This window comes from Cutaneotrichosporon oleaginosum (genome assembly GCF_008065305.1).
Source record: "Cutaneotrichosporon oleaginosum strain ATCC 20508 chromosome Unknown ATCC20508_contig03, whole genome shotgun sequence".
NCBI lineage: Eukaryota > Fungi > Basidiomycota > Tremellomycetes > Trichosporonales > Trichosporonaceae > Cutaneotrichosporon > Cutaneotrichosporon oleaginosum.
Window position 1 is genome coordinate 25322 of NW_027072172.1, and position 19876 is coordinate 45197.

The 19876-nt window shown below is 61.2% G+C and overlaps 10 protein-coding genes across 10 annotated transcripts; 4 read left to right on the forward strand and 6 right to left on the reverse strand.

The window, feature by feature from the left end:
- Nucleotides 1-206: 206 nt before the first annotated feature.
- Nucleotides 207-440, reverse strand: COLE_03191 (uncharacterized protein; the record flags this gene model as incomplete). The annotated part of the gene is made up of 1 exon (XM_018423717.2): nt 207-440. The coding sequence occupies one exon, from the start codon at nt 438-440 to the stop codon at nt 207-209; it is 234 nt and encodes a 77-aa protein (XP_018277375.1).
- A 1391-nt stretch (nt 441-1831) lies between these two features.
- On the forward strand, nt 1832-2230 carry COLE_03192 (uncharacterized protein; the record flags this gene model as incomplete). Its single annotated transcript, XM_018419516.2, has 1 exon — nt 1832-2230. The coding sequence occupies one exon, from the start codon at nt 1832-1834 to the stop codon at nt 2228-2230; it is 399 nt and encodes a 132-aa protein (XP_018277374.1).
- Nucleotides 2231-2988: 758 nt separating this feature from the next.
- On the forward strand, nt 2989-3809 carry COLE_03193 (uncharacterized protein; the record flags this gene model as incomplete). Its single annotated transcript, XM_018425497.1, has 4 exons — nt 2989-3124; nt 3156-3336; nt 3392-3740; nt 3777-3809. 4 exons carry the CDS (start codon nt 2989-2991, stop codon nt 3807-3809), a joined length of 699 nt encoding a protein of 232 aa, XP_018277373.1.
- Nucleotides 3810-4334: 525 nt separating this feature from the next.
- COLE_03194 (uncharacterized protein) lies at nt 4335-5261 on the reverse strand (the record flags this gene model as incomplete). The annotated part of the gene is made up of 4 exons (XM_018423716.2): nt 4335-4484; nt 4518-4754; nt 4948-5159; nt 5225-5261. 4 exons carry the CDS (start codon nt 5259-5261, stop codon nt 4335-4337), a joined length of 636 nt encoding a protein of 211 aa, XP_018277372.1.
- Nucleotides 5262-5690: 429 nt separating this feature from the next.
- Nucleotides 5691-7559, reverse strand: COLE_03195 (uncharacterized protein; the record flags this gene model as incomplete). The annotated part of the gene is made up of 8 exons (XM_018426837.2): nt 5691-5795; nt 5849-6048; nt 6084-6177; nt 6212-7009; nt 7041-7101; nt 7133-7193; nt 7229-7325; nt 7359-7559. The coding sequence occupies 8 exons, from the start codon at nt 7557-7559 to the stop codon at nt 5691-5693; spliced, it is 1617 nt and encodes a 538-aa protein (XP_018277371.1).
- Nucleotides 7560-8476: 917 nt separating this feature from the next.
- COLE_03196 (uncharacterized protein) lies at nt 8477-9533 on the reverse strand (the record flags this gene model as incomplete). The annotated part of the gene is made up of 2 exons (XM_065626275.1): nt 8477-9272; nt 9304-9533. The coding sequence occupies 2 exons, from the start codon at nt 9531-9533 to the stop codon at nt 8477-8479; spliced, it is 1026 nt and encodes a 341-aa protein (XP_065482356.1).
- Nucleotides 9534-10377: 844 nt separating this feature from the next.
- Nucleotides 10378-11966, forward strand: COLE_03197 (uncharacterized protein; the record flags this gene model as incomplete). The annotated part of the gene is made up of 5 exons (XM_018423715.2): nt 10378-10542; nt 10602-10742; nt 10787-10883; nt 10915-11118; nt 11257-11966. 5 exons carry the CDS (start codon nt 10378-10380, stop codon nt 11964-11966), a joined length of 1317 nt encoding a protein of 438 aa, XP_018277369.1.
- A 619-nt stretch (nt 11967-12585) lies between these two features.
- COLE_03198 (uncharacterized protein) lies at nt 12586-12813 on the reverse strand (the record flags this gene model as incomplete). Its single annotated transcript, XM_018423714.2, has 1 exon — nt 12586-12813. The coding sequence occupies one exon, from the start codon at nt 12811-12813 to the stop codon at nt 12586-12588; it is 228 nt and encodes a 75-aa protein (XP_018277368.1).
- Nucleotides 12814-13631: 818 nt separating this feature from the next.
- COLE_03199 (uncharacterized protein) lies at nt 13632-15701 on the forward strand (the record flags this gene model as incomplete). The annotated part of the gene is made up of 4 exons (XM_018426836.2): nt 13632-14094; nt 14131-14282; nt 14376-15002; nt 15039-15701. 4 exons carry the CDS (start codon nt 13632-13634, stop codon nt 15699-15701), a joined length of 1905 nt encoding a protein of 634 aa, XP_018277367.1.
- A 601-nt stretch (nt 15702-16302) lies between these two features.
- Nucleotides 16303-17383, reverse strand: COLE_03200 (uncharacterized protein; the record flags this gene model as incomplete). Its single annotated transcript, XM_018423713.2, has 2 exons — nt 16303-16331; nt 16375-17383. The coding sequence occupies 2 exons, from the start codon at nt 17381-17383 to the stop codon at nt 16303-16305; spliced, it is 1038 nt and encodes a 345-aa protein (XP_018277366.1).
- Between the last annotated feature and the right edge of the window lie 2493 nt (nt 17384-19876).

Genomic DNA, 19876 nt, shown 5'->3' on the forward strand with positions numbered 1-19876 from the left:
TGAGAGGATGGGAGATGGAAGAGGGGTTGGATGTGGTGAGCACACGTTGTGTACATGCCAAGGAAGCCAATTCGCCAAGACGTCATTCCTCCAACTGCGACACCAGAGGCTGTGCAGCCCACCACAGCAAGCGCCCTTCGTCTGCGCGCTTGTCGCCACCGACCACGCACTCATGTGCATGATCCAGAAGCTGTTCTCTGCTAATCTCAGCAGCAAGTGCTCACATGTGACGATGCGTGGAATACAGGATGCGGATCGATGTTGATCGAATTGGGAGCCCCACAATGACAATGTGCTTGAGCAGAGGTGGCTTGTCTGCTGAAGCGAGAAACCACGAGGTCGCTAGGCCCCAGCCTCCCCGATCTCCCAGCAGCAGCCAAGCTGAGGAGCAGCCAACGAGAGGTGCGCAAGTAGGACACCGTGCGCGGTGGAAATCTCATCGTTTCCAGGTCCAGGCCAGTTCTTGGCTCTCTGCTCGAGACACATGTTAAGACCTGCTTGTCGCACGTGCCTTGGGAGTGTGAGGCAGTGGAACGGTCTGTTGATCGGTCCTCCATCATGCCCTTCAGATGTCGCCATTTGCTCACGGGCAACTTGCAGGACCGGTGCGCGCATCATTATAGCCTCGAGCAGGCACTGTCGAACCCGGTCTCCAGACGTTATCGACTTATCGAGTCAGGTACCTGTGCGCACTAAGTCGCCCAAGGACTCAATGTCCCGAAATACAACCTTGCGCGTCTCGTGCTCGCCGTGCTGTCCCGCTCACCCTCGATGCTTGCTGAGCGCGGAGTAAAACGTGGCTGATAACGGACTAGAAGCATGTCAGGTAGATGGATGGGCTGACGTAGTGATAGTCTTGAGCGCGATGATTGGACTCGGAACTGCCGAGAGCGGGCCCGGCTCTGGAAACATCAGAGACGGATCTGTCCGTATCTTCGGCAGCACGGCGGTGGGGGCGAGCTGTCCTCCGCCATTCCCTCTCGGGCAGCGGGCAAGATGATGGTCGAAGGCGAAAGTGATGGATAATATCTGTGTCTTCGCTATCGTCTCCTCATTTTCTCTTCCCATGGTGTATCTGCCATCACACCGACGCTGCATTGGGAGGTGGCCTCCGATGCAGATGCGCCACATCAGCGCCACCCACGTACCACCCTCGACCAGCACATCATTCTGCACATGCTGTGCATGCACTCCCGCGCGGTCTCCATCTCATCCCGATCTCATGCCAAGTAGAGGATTTCGCTGGCGTCCATCAACAATCCTTCGGAGCTCTAAAAGCCTCACGTGACTCTGAGGAGATCATCACTTTCAAGCATCTCGCATGCTTGCTGACAACAGCTTCCGCACCCTCCATCACCACGCTCTTCCGATTCACCCGCGATCCCGACAACGGGCTCGAGCATTATTGACCTGACAACGTTGGAATCAAGGGGCGCCTACGAGCAACGAACCTCGATCGGCTAGCCACTCACGCGACCAACGCATACGACCCACCATTTATCTGCTCGGAACGACGTGCCTAGGCGCCGCTCACCTCGCTTGCGGCACATTCCCAGGCCTCTCAAACAAGTTTTGCAGCTTGCCCGATCCACGCTCGCAGCAGTGGCACGGGTCCCCGGCGCAACCTTTTGCCGGACAAGGCGCAGTGCACAGGTCATCTGCATCGCGGATGTGGGGTGCCCTGGGGCTCACAAGGTCAGGTGGAGACCCGGCTTGGCAATGGTTTACCCTGCTCATGCTCGGAACACGACCACCATTTGCCACCCAGTGGCTGATGGCTCACGGTCTGCGGCTAACGGCTCAATCTTTCGGCCGTTGAGCACAAACGGTCATGAGCCAGTCGTTGGCGGCGCTGGGCGCGCTGGCCCACTTCCCCTCGCCCTCATCCCCTCCCCCACCTCTTCCCCTCGCCGCTGGCGACGGACATACCGCACACGCCCAGCCGCATGGGTGGCCTTCAGAATTGCCGTCAGACAATGGCAGCCCGCGCAGCTGCGGGCCACATGATTTGCTCGGAACGCGCCAGGGGTGCCCAGATGGTATTTCGAAAACGGCCCGGCGTTGCCGGGTGTGCGGCGTGCAAGCGAGGCGCCACGCCCCTTACGTGGACTTGTTGTGCTGGCAGCGATATTTTTCGACATCAGCATCGCCCGCGTTGCTGCCCACCGTGCGGGCGCGAAACCGGAGGCGGCATCTTGGCTTGGCTCGGAGCCAGTCCATGGTTATCTAGCAGCCGACCGCCGGAACAATGGCCTGATGACAGCATCTAGGCATCGGAGCCCAGGCCATGCTACGAGGCACGCACCGAACTCTCACTCCCTCGATCTCCCTGCTAGACACAGACGCCCCCTCACACGCTGTATCCAACAGCGGTTTGTTATCTAGTTTGCCGAAAGCACAAGCGCGGGGGCAGCGCCACACTGATTCTCCCGTGCGGGTGCAGGCAGGCTCTTGGCAGCCATCCTGGGAAATGACATTCTTCCCCTCTCCCCTACTCTCCCTCTCTCGCCCCGTCACCTCCCCTCCGCAATGCCATTCCTCGCGCCCCCCGCTGTCGCTGCACTCGCAGCAGCGAGTAAGCTTGCTAGCGTGTCGTTGTGCCTCACTCACCCCTGGCCCCAAACTCGAATACTCACACTGACACCGACCCAGCGATCCGGCGGTCCAGTGACAGGCTGGAGACTTTCCGAGCTCGACGAGCCCCGACCTCCCGACCGACGAGACCTGACCGCGGATTCATCGCTGGGACCTAGAGATCCTTCCGCTAGGCGCTGCACTTCCTGCGCTGGCTACACCTGACTCCTCAAACCTCCCTCCACGTCGGGCAGTTGTATAAGACGAGCTTCTTTGACACCGGCCCAATTTTTGTTCCCCCAAACAACCCCCGCAAGTCAATCTTGGCCTCCGCGGCTTCCGCACCACACGACTACTTAACACTCGCTCAACCCAACGCCCACGACCCCGATCGCCACGCTCATTCATCACGAAATGGCCAGCTCATCCACCGGCGACATGAAGCACGAGGACCGTGTGTTCGAGGAGAGGCAGATCGCCTTCGAGCCTGTCCCCGTCACAACCGCACCTGTCCCGGCGCCCATGACGCCTGCCAATCCGGCGACGCTTGGTGCGTAGTATCGCGGCGCGGCTGACGTCAGGCTACTTCTCGCTCGCAACCACGACACTCATGGTCGGCCTGCTTGTCATCCAGGCCCGTGGCGTCCCCGCACTCACCATGCTCGTCGGCCAGGTCCTCGCCGTCGGCGGCCTCGGCATGCTCATCTCCGGCCTCATGTGCTACCAGCAGGGCGCTACGTTTGCGACTACTGCATTTGGAATGTGCGTTTACTGGGAGAGTTTCCGTGATGGAGACAGGGCACGCACTGACGCGCAGGTACGGGCTGTTCTACATCTCGTTCGGCATCGTCCTCTGGCCCTCGTCCGGCGCCAACGCAGGCTACACCAACCCTGTGGATAACAACAACGCCCTCGGCCTCTACCTCATCACCTGGTTCGCCCTCTCGCTCGTCATGTGGCCCGTGACATGGCGCCTCAACATCGGCCTTGCCGTCCTCTTCACCCTCGTCGTCTTCTACTTCCTCTTCCTCGCCATCGGCTTCATGTCCGGCAAGACGGTCATCATTACCATCGGCGGCTACTTTGGCATCCTCGTCGGCTCGTGGGGCTACATCCTCGGCATGGAGACGCTCTACGCCACCGAAAACAACATCTTCAAGCTTCCCGTAAGTTGCACGCATGCCACACGCGCTGACCTGCAGAACCCTAGCCTGGCACCGAAGCCCCGGCACTAGGACATGGACGCGGAGACGGAAAAGGGACAAAAGCAGAGTCAGCAGTTATGACAGTTAGAAAGGCGTGAATATGCTCGCAGTAGTGTACTCACTCTTGGATTTGCGCATGTAGTTTAATGCTTCGCGCATGGTTGGAGTTTGGAGGTTCACGCCGCTGTTGCCTACCGTGGGCTTGTCACACTCCGTACCTGTCATACACGCAAGCGCCTTTGGAAGGCGCACCTCGTAGGACACCGCAAACTCTTGAACGCACAACATGTCTCTCTCAAGGGGGTTTAGCTGCCTCTTCCGAGCAATTCATGCGCCCCTTGCCGACCTTGCGGGTTTGGCAAGGAGACGTATGTGATCGTCCGGGCTGTCAGTTGTAATGGAAGTCGACGGTCATGTTATTGACCGCCTCTGTAGAGGTTGCTAGGTCAGTCAGCCTCCGGTCAACTCTCGTCGCTGCCATCCCTGGCGCAGTAGCCAGGAGCCAGCGCAATTGCCATTGTCCATAGGTACATCAAGGTGCGATGAAGGGAGCGTTTAGAATGCGACAAGGGCGGCCGCAGCAACAACAGCACCAACGGCCGCAGCAGGGCGGAGAACGCCGGCACCGCTGCCCTGGGACGAAGCGGCAGCGGGGGCAGCGGGGGTCGAGGCGGAGGGCGCGGCAGTGGACTGGACAGCCTGGGTCTGGAGTCAGCACATTGTGACGTCTTGACCCACCGAGGACGCCTGCGACACTGAGTAAGTCGCGTTGACGACACCCGAGGGGTAGGCGACGGTCGAGGGGAGCTGGACGGTGCCGGCGAACGACTGGGGGGTGCCCATGTCAATGCACTGCTGAACAAGCTGCTGCTGCGCGATGTTGAGGATGTCGATGTCGTGCTGAGCCATGCCCTGGGCGGGACCGTTGTTCACGAGGCACGAAGTGCAGACAATGAACTCGTTGTGGACAGATTGCTGATGTCAGCGACTGCAACACCGCAAGTATGAGGGCAATGAGATGGCGTCAGGCAGGTGCGGCATGTTCCCGATAGCGCGGTATGCCAAAACAACGTGGTGGCAATAGATGAGAGGCCAAATAACTCTCCACAATCCGTAACTGAACCTCCTACTGACAATCCTTCCCATCTCCCACGCTCTCCTCACTCACGTTGCAGGCCTTGGCGCACACAGCGTTGGACGGGTCGCCGGGGCAAGTGCCAAAGATCTCCTTGTAGGTCGCGCAGGGAGTGTCGCAGATAGAGGGGATGAGGGCGAGGTCGAAAGCGCCGTTGGCAGTCGACTGGGACTGGGTAGCCTGGCGGGCGGCAATAGCACGCTCAACGGCGCCGGCAACGAGGTAGGCGGGCGAGGCGGCGACAACTGTGGTCAGCGAGGGTGTGCGGGGGGAAGGGGCCAAACCATCAGGGGAATACGGAGGTACTCACCGGCGGCGGAGACGAGGAGAGCGGAGACGACACGCATTGTAGCGAGACTAATGTGAACGATAGAAGAAGAGGGGAGGGAGAGACAAGGAGTTGAGAGATAGGTGAAGAGAGATGAGAGGTGACTAGAGTTGATGAGGTGAGATGTGTGATCGGCGGGAGGAAAGATGGGAGGAGTACGAAGAGCCACCGTCGCGTGGAGCGCGTGCCAAGAATTGTGATGCTCAGGGCACACCGACGCGGTCTCCCGCTCTCCTCTTGCGCGCTCGCGCCCTTTCTCGAACATCTCCGGGAGCATGCCGCCAACGGAAATTCATGCTCTCGCGCAATTGTAATGGCGGCATGCTAAATGAGCTGTTCAAACGTCTCATGCATCGTCAACAAACTGCGCAATACTACTGTGCCCGACAACTTCTGATCTGTCCTTCGAACTGCATGCCGATCCCTGCCACTCCCACCGCACAGACAATCACGCTGCGGCCGGGCGCGCACCACGCGCGCGCTGCACCGCATCGAGCTGCATCTCGACCTCGGTGACAGTCTTGTGCCACTTCCACGCGGGCACCTTTTTCTCCTGGATGTTAGCGAAAAAGGCACCTGGGGTTGTGATACTCCTTCGCTACTCACGAAGAGCTCGTCGATCTCCGACGCTGACCGCCCCTTCGTCTCGGGGAGGTACAGCCACATGAGGATGCACATGGGCACGGAGAGGGCGCCGTAGACAAATGCCGCACGGAGATTGAGGGCTAGCAACATTGGTGGAGTGGCATAGACCGTGGCGATGCCGGTGACCGAGTTAGTGAAGAATGTGACCGGGCCAGTTTTGACTAGTGGTCAGCGAGGCTGAACCGCCAGCACTCACTCCGGAGCAAAGCAGATGGAAGTTCTGCAGAGTAAAGGTAGTAGCACATGCCGACGGACTGGTAAGTGAACTGCCAAATGCAGCAGATCACAAGCTGATGTGAGCGTCGCGCCCGTAGGAAGACTCACGAGGGCAGTGCCCGCCGCCTTGTTGCCGGTGGACGCGCCTGTCCAGTAAAGAGCGCCGACGGTAAAGCAAATGACGACGACGCATGTCTCACACACATTGACGATCATGCGGCGGCCGAGGCGGTCGGCGCTGAGCGCCCACAGCGTGATGGCGAGAAGTGCAACGCACGACAGGATAAGCGTGCCAAGGAATGGGTCCTCCATGCCGACAAGCGAGAAGAAGTATGTATTGTACGTGCTGATGATGGCGAGGCCGGCGAACTGCTGGCACACCGCCACGATCATGACGGTGAGCGTGCGGCGGCGGTTGATGCCCTTGAAGACGTCGCGGAAGCGCGGCTTGTTCTCGGCGAGCGTGGCCTTCTCGTGCTCGAGTGTGCGCAGAATGATTCCGTACTCTTCGTCGTAGTTGTACCATGAGATGTTACCGTAGAGGCGGCGCATCGCCTTGCGGGCCCCAGCCTCGTTGCCGCGCCGCGCGTAGTACCACGGCGACTCGGGTACGACGGCCCAACAGATGAGCATGAGGCCTATGGGGGCCCACAGTATGCGCATGGGCAACCGGAAGTCATCAGGGTATTTCTTGTTCAGCTGCTGCATCATCAAGCTGCAGATGATGCCGCCGATCGCGGTCCACACTGCCTGGAAGATGACCATGCCGCCGCGCACTTTGTCGGGGCAGATCTCCATCACGTAGACCTGGCACACAACCTGGAGTACACCGATGCCCGCGCCGTTGCATAGCTTGGCGATGGCCCAGACTGCAGGGGTCGTAGCGAAGTTCATGAGCATGCAGCCCTGGAGTCAGTGTGGCTAATCTCGAGCTCACAGTCATGAGCCACAACCATGCGAGGTAGAACGCGACCTTGCGCCCGAAACGATCTGCGACCCTGTCGTCAGCCACATCTGTGATACACTCACCATGAAATATGGGTAAACGTAACAATTTGACCGACATTGAGCATGGCACTCCACGTCGAGACTGGAATTAGCAGGTGCCATAGAAAGCACACCTACGCCAAGTCGGGTCCAGTGCGCGCACGCCCTCCTGTTCGCGCTGGCCAAACTGTCTAATGAAACCCCTGTTTGCAACAATCGTCCCGCCCGCATTGAGCTGCTGTCAGTCCAGCCGCATGTGTGGACGCACCTCGAATCCCTCGCACACATAGCCAGTATACACTAGGATGACGAAGAGGAGAACGCGCTTGAAGATCCAAAGCGTCTGCCAAATACTGAGGTGGTCGATGGGCGACTTCATGAGCCCCGCGCCGTCGGCTTCGGGATCCTTCTCGTCGCGCGTCTCAACATGATCGATCGCTGGCTTTTCCTCCAAGGCTTGGACGGACATGTTTGTTGAGGGGTGTGGGGCCTCGCCGGCCCCGGCCCCACTTTATACGGGGCCGCTGCATCTACTCATCGCGCGCAGCTAGGGTGATGGTGTGGTCGGTGCAATCCTACGCCGCTACTCTTGGCAGCGAGATCAGTGGTGCAGGTGGTGCAGCGCCCGTGCAGGGACGCCGAGGTATTTCCGCGAGGAATTCATCGCGTCGAGGCTGTTGTCTCAGCGTCCGAGGTCGGCGTCCCTTGACGTCAGCCTGGTTGGATCGGATCAGCTTTAACCCGGGTCATCGCTAGAACTCGGCGGCAATCCGTTGGGAAGTGGGCAATGTTAGCCTGCGTGGCGTGGGGTGTGGGGGCAGCGCGTGCCCACTTGCTGCGCGTGTAAATACGCCGAAGCCAAGCACGTGAGCGTTTATGCAGTGGCGGTTTGGAAGCGGCGCAGTTGCCTACCTTGATGTATAGATGGGATAATGTGGTGCCGTTTTTCGGCGGGGTGCTCGGGACGATTGACAGCTCTGAGGTGAAGAGGAGCCGAATCCCCATTGTCCGGCCGGACTCGGCAGTGGCAAGCATGTCTGGCGCAGAGGCAACTTGGCGGAGTGGTTAACGCGATTGACTCGAATGTCTTGAGACGTCGATCAATTTCCTTCGGGAGCGCATGTTCGAGTCATGCAGTTGTCGGTACGTGTCTGTTTTGACCCGGGAGTGGTCGGACGAAGGGGACAGCCTGGTGACGATGATGTGGGAGGTGGTATGAGACGTCAGCGTGCAGCACGCCACTCGTCTGCCACCCACTCCATGAATCTGCATCTTGATGGAAACGGAAGCGCGTGGATCCAAGGCACAACTCCTTCCCAGTTAGCCTTTCACGCCCCGACACAGTCTTTGCAGTTCTGCCCCAACTGTCGCTAACAACCCATGCATCTAGTACGCCCCGCTCTGGACGAGGTCGGGGTGGTGTATCGCTGCCACATCGGGATGCGCGCGTAACCGGCTTTTGAGGAGGTTATCGCCATACACCTCGTGTATGACATCGTCTGGGTCCTGGTGGTACTCGCCACTCTTCCTGAGGTCAGGAGGCAGCTCGAGGGCTGGGAACCGTGCGTCAAGCGAAGGATTGAAGAACATGGGCACGGAAATGCGCTCGGCCGGCGCCCGCGGCGCGACAACCCGGTGTACCGTCGCTTTTAGATATCCGGCGGTCGCACGCTCAACCATCTCGCCAATGTTGCACACGAAGCCGTGCTCGAGTGGCGGCGCGTCGACCCACTCGTCTCCTGGTCGGATCTGCAACCCTCCGGCTCCTGGCTGAACCCAGAGAAGCGTGAGGCACCCGCCGTCCTTGTGCGCGCCGACGCCGAGTGTCCCGGTCTCCTCCCCCTCCGTCCCCGGATACCGGACAACCTTCATGCGCGTGCTGGGTCGCGTGAAGTGTTTGTCGAAATAGTCCGGAGGTGCGCCGAGCGCCTCAGCCCACGCACGCAACAGCTTATGCGCGGCTGGCACGACCGCCGCCTGCCACTGGAGCACTACGTCTCGGAAATGAAGGAGCGCTGCAGGCCACAGGTTTGGGCCCAGCATGCGGAAGTAGGGCGGAAGGTCCGCCAACTCGGTGGGAGACAGCGCGGCGTCCTCGCTCCAGATGTCGATCTGCTCGCGCCAGTCGACCTTGCCGGCCGTCCGCTCCCCGCCGATGCGCGTGTAGCCGCGGAAGTGCGGGCTGGTGTCAGCGCTGTCGCGAGGGGGGATGCCTTTTGATGTTCTCGATATCTAGCTTGTCCTCTTCAGGCAAAGCGAAGAAGGCGCGCGCCGCGCCCAGCATCGCTTCTTCGAGCGCCGGAGTTATGCCCGTGCCGATGAGGTAGAAGAAGCCTACTTCGTGCGTCGCGCGCAGGAGGGCGGTGCGGAACCGAGCGGCGGATTCGGCTCCCGCATCGAGGTCGCGCAAGTCGAGGACGGGAAAGGGGAAGGAGTGGGTCATGGTGTGAGGAGAAGAGTCGGTCGGAGTGAGACAGGTGCGGGAGTGGTGGGAGTAGTGGGCGTGTGCGGTGTGACGTGCTTTGTGGTCATCTCGGTCTTCATCAGTCGGTGATCCCCGATAGATCTCAGACTCAGATCTTCGATGAGACCAGAGAGGTCGGAGTGCTCCCTGGGCCGGAGAGCAGTTGGATCTCGATGCAGCGATGAACGACAAGAAATATCCTTTCGATGTATGAACAGCTGGATGTCAGCTTGAGTCATGAGAGATGTATCCTTGCGGGTGTCGCCACAAACGCCTTGGCTCCTCCTCGCCGACGCCGTTCAATCACCACCGCCACGCCTAACAGAGTATCCACCTACCTCTTGGGGGCTAGTCAGGTGTAGATGTGGCGAACTGCTTAGCTCTCCCTCTCCTAGCCATGTCCGAGGACCTTTCTCAGTGCCCAAGCTATTCGAGATTGTGTAGCACCAAACTCGCGATATTCATCCCAAGCCTTATTACCTCTCAGCTGCAATGCCCTCCCCGCCCAGCAACTCAACGTTTGACAGTGTCGGAGATGTCCTCTTGCAGTCAGCGGGCGCCCTGCGGGACCCAGCAAACTCCGGGCGATCTACAGCACGTGAGCATTACCATAAGCACCACGGACGCGACTCGCATCACACCGTGAGTGTGACGGACCTCGGCCTCGGTGGATAATCTATCGGCATCTCGGCACGGCATGCCGGCCCCCGTGCGGTGAGTACCCGACCTGCCCAACCTCCCAACCAGCCCCACCCGTGATCACTAAGCCTCTCTCGCAACACTGCACACCTGCACTTGCATTAAAGCTCGCCCTCTCCATGACATGACTCACACGATGCAGCCCGACGTCGACGAGAAGCTCGTCTCCACTCCTGGCTCCGAGACGCCACCCGCCGCCCTCGACCCGGCACCGGCCGAGGCGGGGGCAGGGCCAGGACCCAACCCCGACGGAGGCGCCAAGGCGTGGCTCACCGTCACGGGGAGTGCTGTGAGTCGCGGTGGCCATGCTTGGGCGGGATAAAGGGCGATGAGCCTTGCTTACACCAGTTCATGGGCTTTGCGCAGTTTGGGCTCTCAAACGCATTCGGCGTCTTTCAGCGGCACTACGAGGAGAACCAGCTGGCGGATCGCACGCCCGACGAGATCGCGTGGATCGGCTCGATCCAGCTCTTTCTCCTCTTCTCGGGAGTGAGGCCAGCGCGGCTTGCGAAGAGCATCGAAGCTGATCCTAGGGCCTGTTCAGCGGGCGCCTCTTCGATGCGTTTGGCGCACACGCGCTCCTCATTCCGGGCTCGATCCTTTTCGCCCTCAGCCTCATGCTCACGTCGTGTACGTCCTTCCCAGACGCTTGCTTACACAGTGTGTACGGAATACTACCAGTTCATGCTTTGCCAGGGCGTGCTCTTCGGGTTAGCATCTGCGCTCATCTTCAACACTATCGTCGCCGTTCCGTCGCATTGGTTCGCCCGGAAGCGCGCGCTCGCTATGGGCGTTGTCTTCACGGGTTCTGGGTTGGGAGGCACGATCTGGCCCATCGCCATTGCGCGCATGATCCCCAAGCTTGGCAAGTGTCTTATTTCTCCCTCATCCTCCCCCTCATCGCTGCGGCCGTGAAGATTGTGGTCATCATCTGCTCACCCCTCTTCCCCGTACCTTCCAATCCTTGCCAACTCCTCATCCCTTCGAGTGCCACTAACCCAAGGCTTCCCATGGACTATGCGCGTCGCGGGCTTCATCTGCCTCGGCTGCTTTGCAGTCGGCAACGTGCTGATTCGTACGCGCCTGCCCCGTAAACGGCCCGCTCCATGGCGCGGAGTGCTCAAACCCCTCCGCGAGCCGGTGTACTCGCTCTTCGCAGCCAGTGGGTGCATCATGTCCCTGGCGCTCTTCATGCCCTTCTTCTTCCTTCCAACAAACGCGCAGCGCCTCGGCGCGTCCCCCGACCTGGCGGCATACACTATGTCGTTCCTCAATGCAGGCTCGACGCTGGGCCGCCTCGTCGGCGCGCTCGGCGACAAGATCGGCCGCTTCAACCTCCTCGTGACCAGCTGCTTCACATGTGCTCTCCTCCTTCTCGCCATGTGGACGCCCATGGGCGATGTGCCCACCCTCATCGCCTTCTCGGTGCTGTACGGCCTCGGAGTCGGTGTGCTCGTCTCGCTCGTGCCGGCGTGCATCTCGCAGATTAGCGAGCCGCACGAGATCGGCGCGCGCGTGGGTCTTAACTATGGCGGCGTGGGACTTTTCATGCTTGCAGGCCCGCCGATCAACGGCGCCATCCTCAAGGCCCTCGGGAACGATAGAGGCTTCCGGTACCAGGGTGTGTTTAGTGGTTTGTGTGTGGGCGTGGCGGCGCTGTTCATCCTCGCAGCGAGGATGAAGATCTCCACCAAGTTGCGGGCGGTGGTATAGGGCAGTGCCGTGTGGGAGTTGGCATGGGGGTCTGGGGCGAGGATTGGCATGGGCGGTCTGAAGTCTGTATGCATTAGTTGCCACTTGGTGGCGGTGTGGGGAGCGGGCGGGAGAGTCGTGGGACAGAGCCCAGTCATGAAGATGCCACACTCAACCTCCCTCTTGCACAGCCGCCACAAGCGCTTTCGCATGTGATCCTACATGACCGCATTGCTGCATGCCAGGCGTCATGTCCAGATGCCATGAGGCATCGGCAGAGCAATGAGCCATGCGGCCCTTCCCAGTATATTGCGGTATTTAGGACCAAACAGGTGGCATGTATGCGGGCGTAGCACATAGGTTCCTTGCGACGGCCGCCGTGGCCGCCGAGGCGCCGAGCGCCAGACCGCCGACTCTCCGTGCTCGATCAATGCCAGACATTGAGATCGAACCCCATGCCCTCGACCTAGCATGCCTCCGCGTTTTGCTTCAGGCGTCACTTGGACAGCCGACGGGACTAAGCGAGTTCATATGGTCATGAGATGGATGGTCAGCGTGGGGCGGACGGCTTGTCTTATCGGCACCGCCCTACGGATTGGGATGAGATCAGAGATCAACAAGGTCGCAAGGCAAGCCCACTTTACCCCGCCCCATGCCCACTGTCCGCGTTTGCCCCACTCGTCGTGCAGGCACCTCCGTCGTTGAAGCCGCATGTAGTCGGAACCTTGCCGCGGTTGTTGGAAAGTTGCATCAATGGGCGGCTGTTGGTCGGAGGCAGAGGCAGAGCCAAAGAAAGAGCCAGAGCCAGATCAATAGCCATAGCGAGGAGCCAGAGCCAAAGCCAAAGCCCGATGAGCCGGATGGACATGTAACGCTCCCGAGCCAAAGAGGAGATTAATGAGATGAGATGCGTATGACCTCTAATAAGCGAGTGGCTCGAAATGGCCGCTTGGCGCATTGCTGATTGGGAGATGTGGGAGGCATACGGCCCGCCGCCGCCAGGCCCAGGTAACGAGATGTGGCTGCGTTAGAGTTGACGTCAATCTCTACCTCTGGGTTGGTTGCTATTGCCTCTGCTCTCGCCCTCTACCGTGCTTGCGATCTCGCGAGATCCAGCATATCGGTGCATAGTTCCGATCAAGCCTCAGTCGCCGAGTGGCCGATGGAGATGCTGGCCGAGAGGCGCAAAGACTGAGAGATCGCGCCGCCATCAGGCCAAGGCCAACCAAGGCCATCAGTACCACCACCTGACTGATGTACTGTACATGTTGCGTTACCCAAGGTTCAGGTGGCTGCGAGCTTCCAGCAGTGCATCATGCTTGTCGTCTCCTAGGCTTTGAGGTCATGTGCGGCTCTGGTGCGTTGAGGAGGTCGGGGGAGGAGCAGATGGCTTGGATAATTTGGAGAGGAACTGAGATGAGCTGCCTCCACCACAGGCCACAGCCGCACAGACCGATTCGTTTGTCTTTCGACACCTTCCCCCCACTTGTCTCCTCAGCCGCCACATACCCACCTCTCCTCCTCGTTATATGTCAATGCATCTCTTTCATCTCTCATCGCTTTCCTTTTCCTTTCTCTTCTCATCTCCATCTCCTCCCCTCGCCCATCTTGTTCCTCCTCACTCTCCCCCCCCCCCCCCTCCTCGTCACTGACACCCACCGCTTCCGCCTCTCCTCCGCTCCCGCCATGACCGGCACCTCCCCGTTCGATACACTACCCTCCGACCGCGGCGACGACGCTGTCTGGAGCAGGCGTATCCTTACTGACCTTCCATACGCCGGCACAGCCCTCACCAACCCCATTCACAAGGGCTATTCATGGCGAGCCAGCGTTGGCCTCCGATCGACTCGCCTCCTCCTCTGTGGCGCACCCCGGCGAGCCACCGCCGGCTCACAAGGCGGGCCTGGCTCGCGTCCAGCATGGGACTCGGCCGACAATGTCGAGTGGCCGCACACCAACGCTGCGTACACGCCTACAGCGATTGCAAAGGACCCCCATGCCAGCATGTGGGGACAAGACGTCGGACCCATGGGCCGCATCCTGCACGGCGACAACCAGCCCCCGGCCATCGTCGAGGTCCACCACGTCTCCACGAAGCAGAACGCCCGCGTCGTGGCGCGTGACGTGCACGGCGGGTTGTGGCTGCGAGGTGGGACATCTACCCCAGATTCGCGCTGATCCTCAGATTCTGCATCAACTGCCGAGCCGCTCAGCTTTCCGGGCTTTGTCTCCCTCCCCGTGCCGTTCCGCGCCACTATGGTTGAGCCCACAGCGGACGGGCTCTTGGTTCTCGATGACAACCACGACCTATGGGAGTTGGACCCACTGTACTGCTGCGTGAGTTGCGAAAAAAAGGAAAATGCGCCAAAAGAGCGGTAGCCGGGCTTGGCCGACATTGTTGTTCACCGGACGGATTGCTGACGCCGGCAGGCCTTCCCGCGCAAGCTTCCACCCCTGGCTAAGGACGAACGTGCTGCCAAGATCGTCGCGACTGGTGGCGCTGGCATTGTCCTCCTTACTTCGCATGGCAAGGTGTGGTGGGGTCACGACGCGACGAACAAGCATTTCGAAGGCCGCAAATGCACGGCTTGGACAGAGTACGCAGCCGAGTGCGAGCTGGGCGGGCGCGGAACTGCGCGCGCGAGCTCGACTTCGCCCCGCGAAGGTTGGGAGTGGCCTGGCCTTGGAGCCTTCGGGGTCGTACGCCGCCTCTCGCGAGGGTCAGGTGGGTCACGCTCCCCGATGTCGCCCCGATCGCCCCGCTCGCCCATGTCACCACCTCCCCCACCTCCGTTCCCTGGACGCTGCGCACACCCCGTCGAGGTCGTCAATCCTCCGCATACTCCTGGTTGGCATCGGCTCCGCAACATCCCCGGTACCGGGCGGGGTCCCCTTCTCGCGCGTGTCGTGGACATTACCAAGACCAGCATCGACCGCGATCGCCAGCTCGTTGTGGCGCTCACGTCGGCGGGCGAGGTGTGGGTGCGTATGGCCGACTCGATGGGCCGCGCTGCGCACGACGCGGGCAGCGCAACGCAGGAAGCAGGGTGGGAGTTCGTGAGTGTTTCATTGTTCTGTACACGCTAATCGAAGCTTCCGCAGATGAGCTCGCCGACGATGACACACGTCACAGCTGCCCCTTCTCCACACTGGAGCGCCCTTCGGACGCCTTACGTCTGCATTGCGGCGTTTGGTGCACTCGATGTGCGCCCAGGCGAGAGCCCGTTGCGTGTGGCACGTATCGCAGCCGCAGACCTCGACAAGCTTGGCCTGGCTCGCGGTGTTGGCCCGCGCATCACGCCCGAGCCCCTACCCCCCTTCTTCGCTGACACGGGAGTGGCACAGGTCGCGCTCGGACGCAATCACGCCGCGGTACTCACGCACGCGGGCGAGATCTATATCTGGGGTGACAACGAGAGCGGGCAGTGTGGGCTTGGCCGCGCGGGCGGCAAGGTGCGCACGCCGACCAAGGTGCCACTCGCCACCGACGAGACGGAGACGCCGCCATTTGCCGTGCACGTTAGCGTCAGCGACTGGGGGACGTGCGCCATTGCGTTCCCGCCGGTGCCGGCTTGGCTGAGCGGCAACGCAGGACCCGAGTCGGCCGCGGACGTCGTTGGGTGGGGCCAGGCCGACGAGGCGACGCCCAAGGGGCACGGGTTGCGTGCGAGCCTCCGTCGCAGCCTGTCCAACCGCGCCAAACGGTTTTCGTTCACGGCGGACTCGAATACGGCGAGTCACGCGATTGTGTCTTGAGTTTTGAGGCTCCATCCGAGATCAGATTACACTACTCCTCCTTTACCATGACGGCTAGATTCCACCCTACTGTACACTTGATCCTACGCCACGCCACGCGACGACTAGATCTACGCGATAATCTCCACGCTTCTGCGACTCTTCTGACTCACACTGGCGACGTCTGTACCCCCGTCGCTGCGCAGTAGGCTGCGCGCGCCACCAATACCAGCGCATCGCATCATAGAGACGTCATATAGATATGTTGGTAGCTAGGCAAATATATATATCACATTGTAAACACTCAGGGAGGAGGGAGACTGAGAAGTGAGGCTGAGCACGTGAATGTCAGGTGGTGACGTCGAACGCGCCACTGCTCCATTCACAACTTTTGGTAACTCCTAGACGCTCCTTGAGGCTGGCACGCCACTTACGCACACAACTGTTGATACATACCGTCGACCATTGACAAGGCCGACACACGTCCAGAAAGCTACTGCCAAAGAACAATGATTCAAATCAAAGCCACATCGTTGACTTGTCGTCGTCGTCGTCGTCGCCGTCGCCGTCGTCGCCGTCGCCGTCGTCGCCGTCGTCCTACAACCTCTGCGAAGATGCAGACTTAGGGCGACTTGGCTTTGGGGTCGACGTCTGTTGTCAGCTAATCTGTAGAGACCAAACAAATGCAACGCACCATATACCACCTCTGACGTGTCAGCGTTCCGCAGCCACAGGCTCTGGGTTGGCGAGGTTCCAGGGCCAGACGCGCTCGCGGGCGTGCCGTTGCTGTTCCCCGGCGCGTTGCCGTTCCCGTTGGTAGGTGCGCCGTTCGAGATAGCGATGGGGGGAGATGCGGCGGCGTCGATCTTGGCCTGCTCAAGCACACGCTTGACGAAAGCATCGGCGTCCGCCTGGCTCTTGAATCCCAATCCGGCCTTGTCGATGTTCTTGAACGTCGTGCCGGTGAGGTATGGCCCGCCGGCATCCTTTACCGCCGCGGCCTCGAGGATCTCGTCACCGGCAAAGAAGATGTGCGGGCCCAGTGTGTGTCGGCTGACGGTGACGATCTCGCTCGAGATGGTGAGGCGGTCCGCGCTCTGCTTGAGCGCCTCGCTCGACTGCTTGACGCCGCTGGCGGCCATGGCGGGCCTGTTCTCCCCATTGTCCTCGACGCCCTCGACGAGCGCAAGCCACACGTTCTCGTGCACGACGTCGTCGAGCGCGTACTTCTTATCGCCGACCCAGTGCACATCGAGCGCAGGGTTGAGCGCTGCCACGACGTCCTCGCCGGCTTTGGCGGCGCTCAGTGCGTTCGTGAACAGGTTCTCGATGATCGTGCGCTCCTTCTGCACGCCCGTCCCGCCCTTCTCCTTGCACACCTGGCCGACGATCTTGGCGAGGCTCGGCACCAGCACTGGGCGCAGCCGCAGCTTGGCCATTGCGGCGAGGAGGTAGCCGAGCTCTTTCGGGGACACGAGGGCGACGCGCGCGTCGATGAACGCGACGCCCGCGCGCGGCGGCGACAGGCTCGCGGCTGTCGCGCCTGGGCGGTCCGGGTCTAGCGACGTCGACCAGGATGGGCGAGCGGCGCCGGACGCAGCGCCGGGCTTCGAGGGCGGGCCGCCACGGAAGGACATGCCCTGCAGCCCGCCACTGGGTGCATCATTCTTCGAGTTGACCTTCTCCTTGAGCTTCTTGAACATGATGGAAGGGAGAGGGTGAGAGGTGGTTGAGTGTGGATGAGGGGATTAGGTTGCGGCTGGCGGGGACTGGAGGTAAGGGATTCAGAGAGAGAGGCGGTGTGGCCGAGGAGGCTGAAGCGGCACTGGGGGGCGGCGCGGGGTTGTGTATAGCGGGGTGTAACGTGGAGTAGCAGGAATGGTGTCGACCGTGCACGGCGTGCTGAGAGACGGTGGTAGTGGTGTGAGCGATGGAGATGGTGACGGAGAGTAAGTGGTGTAAGCGAGGTTGAGCGGGGACATGCGGAGGGGAGTGAGTGTGGGGGCGGAGGAGGAGCAGGAGACGAGTGTGGCTCATTGGTGCGCTGCAAGTGGCTGCGGTGGCTGCGACATGCCGCAAGTAGCAGCGGCCAGCATCAGAGGTCTCACCTCACCATTCAGACGAGTACGACCTCTTGTCGATCCCCACCGTGCCTTTATGACGCATTCTGCCCTGCGTCCAAGCTCTGATTCTGCCTCTCCTTGTATTCATCCTCACTGAAATGTCCCATCCTATCTCGCGACCTGGCGCGTGCGTGGGCTGCCCGCATCTCCGCTGTGTACACTCGGGCGGGGACGGAGGATACCCACATGAGGACAAGGCAAGGAGGAGGGGTGCGTACCTCGCTGGTGTTCGCTTCCACCCCCCGTCTTCGCCTGGCGCCGTTCTACCCTGTGTCAGGCTCCCTTGCCCACCTTGCCTCTTCGTCTGCATCCCATTGCTGCCTCTGCGTGCTCTGCACCTGCCTGGCTGAGACGACGCACGTTTCGGGGACGTCGCGGTGCCTTTCGTGTCTCTCCCCGTGCCCCAAGTTCCCCCTTGCAATTGCCTCCTCCCATCCTCCAGGCACGCATTACGTCGATCACTGATCACCAAGATTCACCCCATGTTGATGTGATGAGACGAGAGATTGTGAATGCATTCATGCTGAATGCCACGCACCTGCTGTGCATGGGTGACATGGGTGGACGCCACTCGTAGGCGGCTCGTGCCTAAAAGATCTGCGTTGCATGGGAGCGGGAGAGCGTGGGCGACCGCAAGGCGCTGGCTGATGCCGCATGCATCCACCACCCACCAACCACAGTTGGCGCTTGGCAAAGCCATGCGCTACTCCCCATCCCGGCGGCTCGTATAATGATCGAGATTCCGCGTGTCACAACGTCATGAAACCCATCCGGTAGCGGCACGCTCATCGGCGCGCTAGCTAGGTGCCGGCAGCCACCCGCGTCCCGCAAGGGCCAGAGCCAACGAAAGCCGACTGCCAGCTGCCAGCCTGACGACTGAACACCATCTCGATGGTAGCTGTGAACGACACGCATCTCCATCGCCCATCTCTCATTACCACACTTACTTTACTCACTACCCATGTCCGCGCCACTCAACCCAGCCGAGAAGGCCGAGGGCCTCCCGGAGCCCTGGTGAGTCACCCTCCCATCCCCCTCCCTCCCTCCCTCCCTCCCTCCTCCCACTTATGCCAGGCTGCGCCAGTTCGACAGCCCGTACGGCTGCTACTTCTACATCAACCCAACTACGACGCCGCCCACCGTATCATGGGTACACCCGCTGGAGAAAGACGGCGCGATGCACCCCGAGCAGATCCAGGCAATCAAGAACACGCTTGACCAAGAGCTTCAAGCGGAAGGGCACTCAGCCCCGCCGCCCTACGACCCCGCGAACCCCGGCGACAACCTGTTCCTCCAAGCTATCCCGCAGGGACAGGCGACACAGACGCAGACGGAGAAGCCGAAGCGCCGCAGGAACTACGACGCAGCGGACGGCCGGCTCCTCGAGAAGATGGGCAAGCCCGTCGCGCAAGTAGAGGCCGAAGAGCGGGCGCGCCGCGCCGCAGAGTCACGTGCCGCGGCCGAGGCCGATCCTGTGCGCAGCCGCGGCGCGCTTTCCTCCCTCCTGGGCGCTGCGCTTAGCGGCGGCGGCGGTCGGCACGGCTACGGCGGCGGGATGGGTGGCATGGGCGGTATGGGCGGCATGGGCGGCATGGGAGGCATGGGAGGTATGGGCGGCATGGGGATGGGCGGCATGGGCGGCAACCCCCTCGGCATGCTCATCGGCAGCAGCATGGGTGGAGTGAGTTACTGTCTAGACAGACTGACACCAGCGCCCGAGCCACTACCAGGGCGGATATTCCGGCGGGTGCTACACCCACTCGATGGGCCCCCCGCCGTTCGGGATGTACAGCCCAATGATGGGCGGAATGGGCGGAATGGGAGGCATGGGAGGCATGGGCATGGGCGGCATGGGCATGGGCGGAATGGGTGGCATGGGCCATATGGGCATGGGTGGTATGGGTGGCATGGGCGGCATGAGTGGCGGTTACGGCCGCATGGGCGGTATGGGAGGCATGGGCGGCGGCTCATCCCTCGGCATGCTCGCGCCGCTGCTCATGGGCGGCCTGGCCGGCGGCATGATGGGCGGCATGATGTCGGACGACTACGAAGGCGGTGGTGGCATGTTTGAGG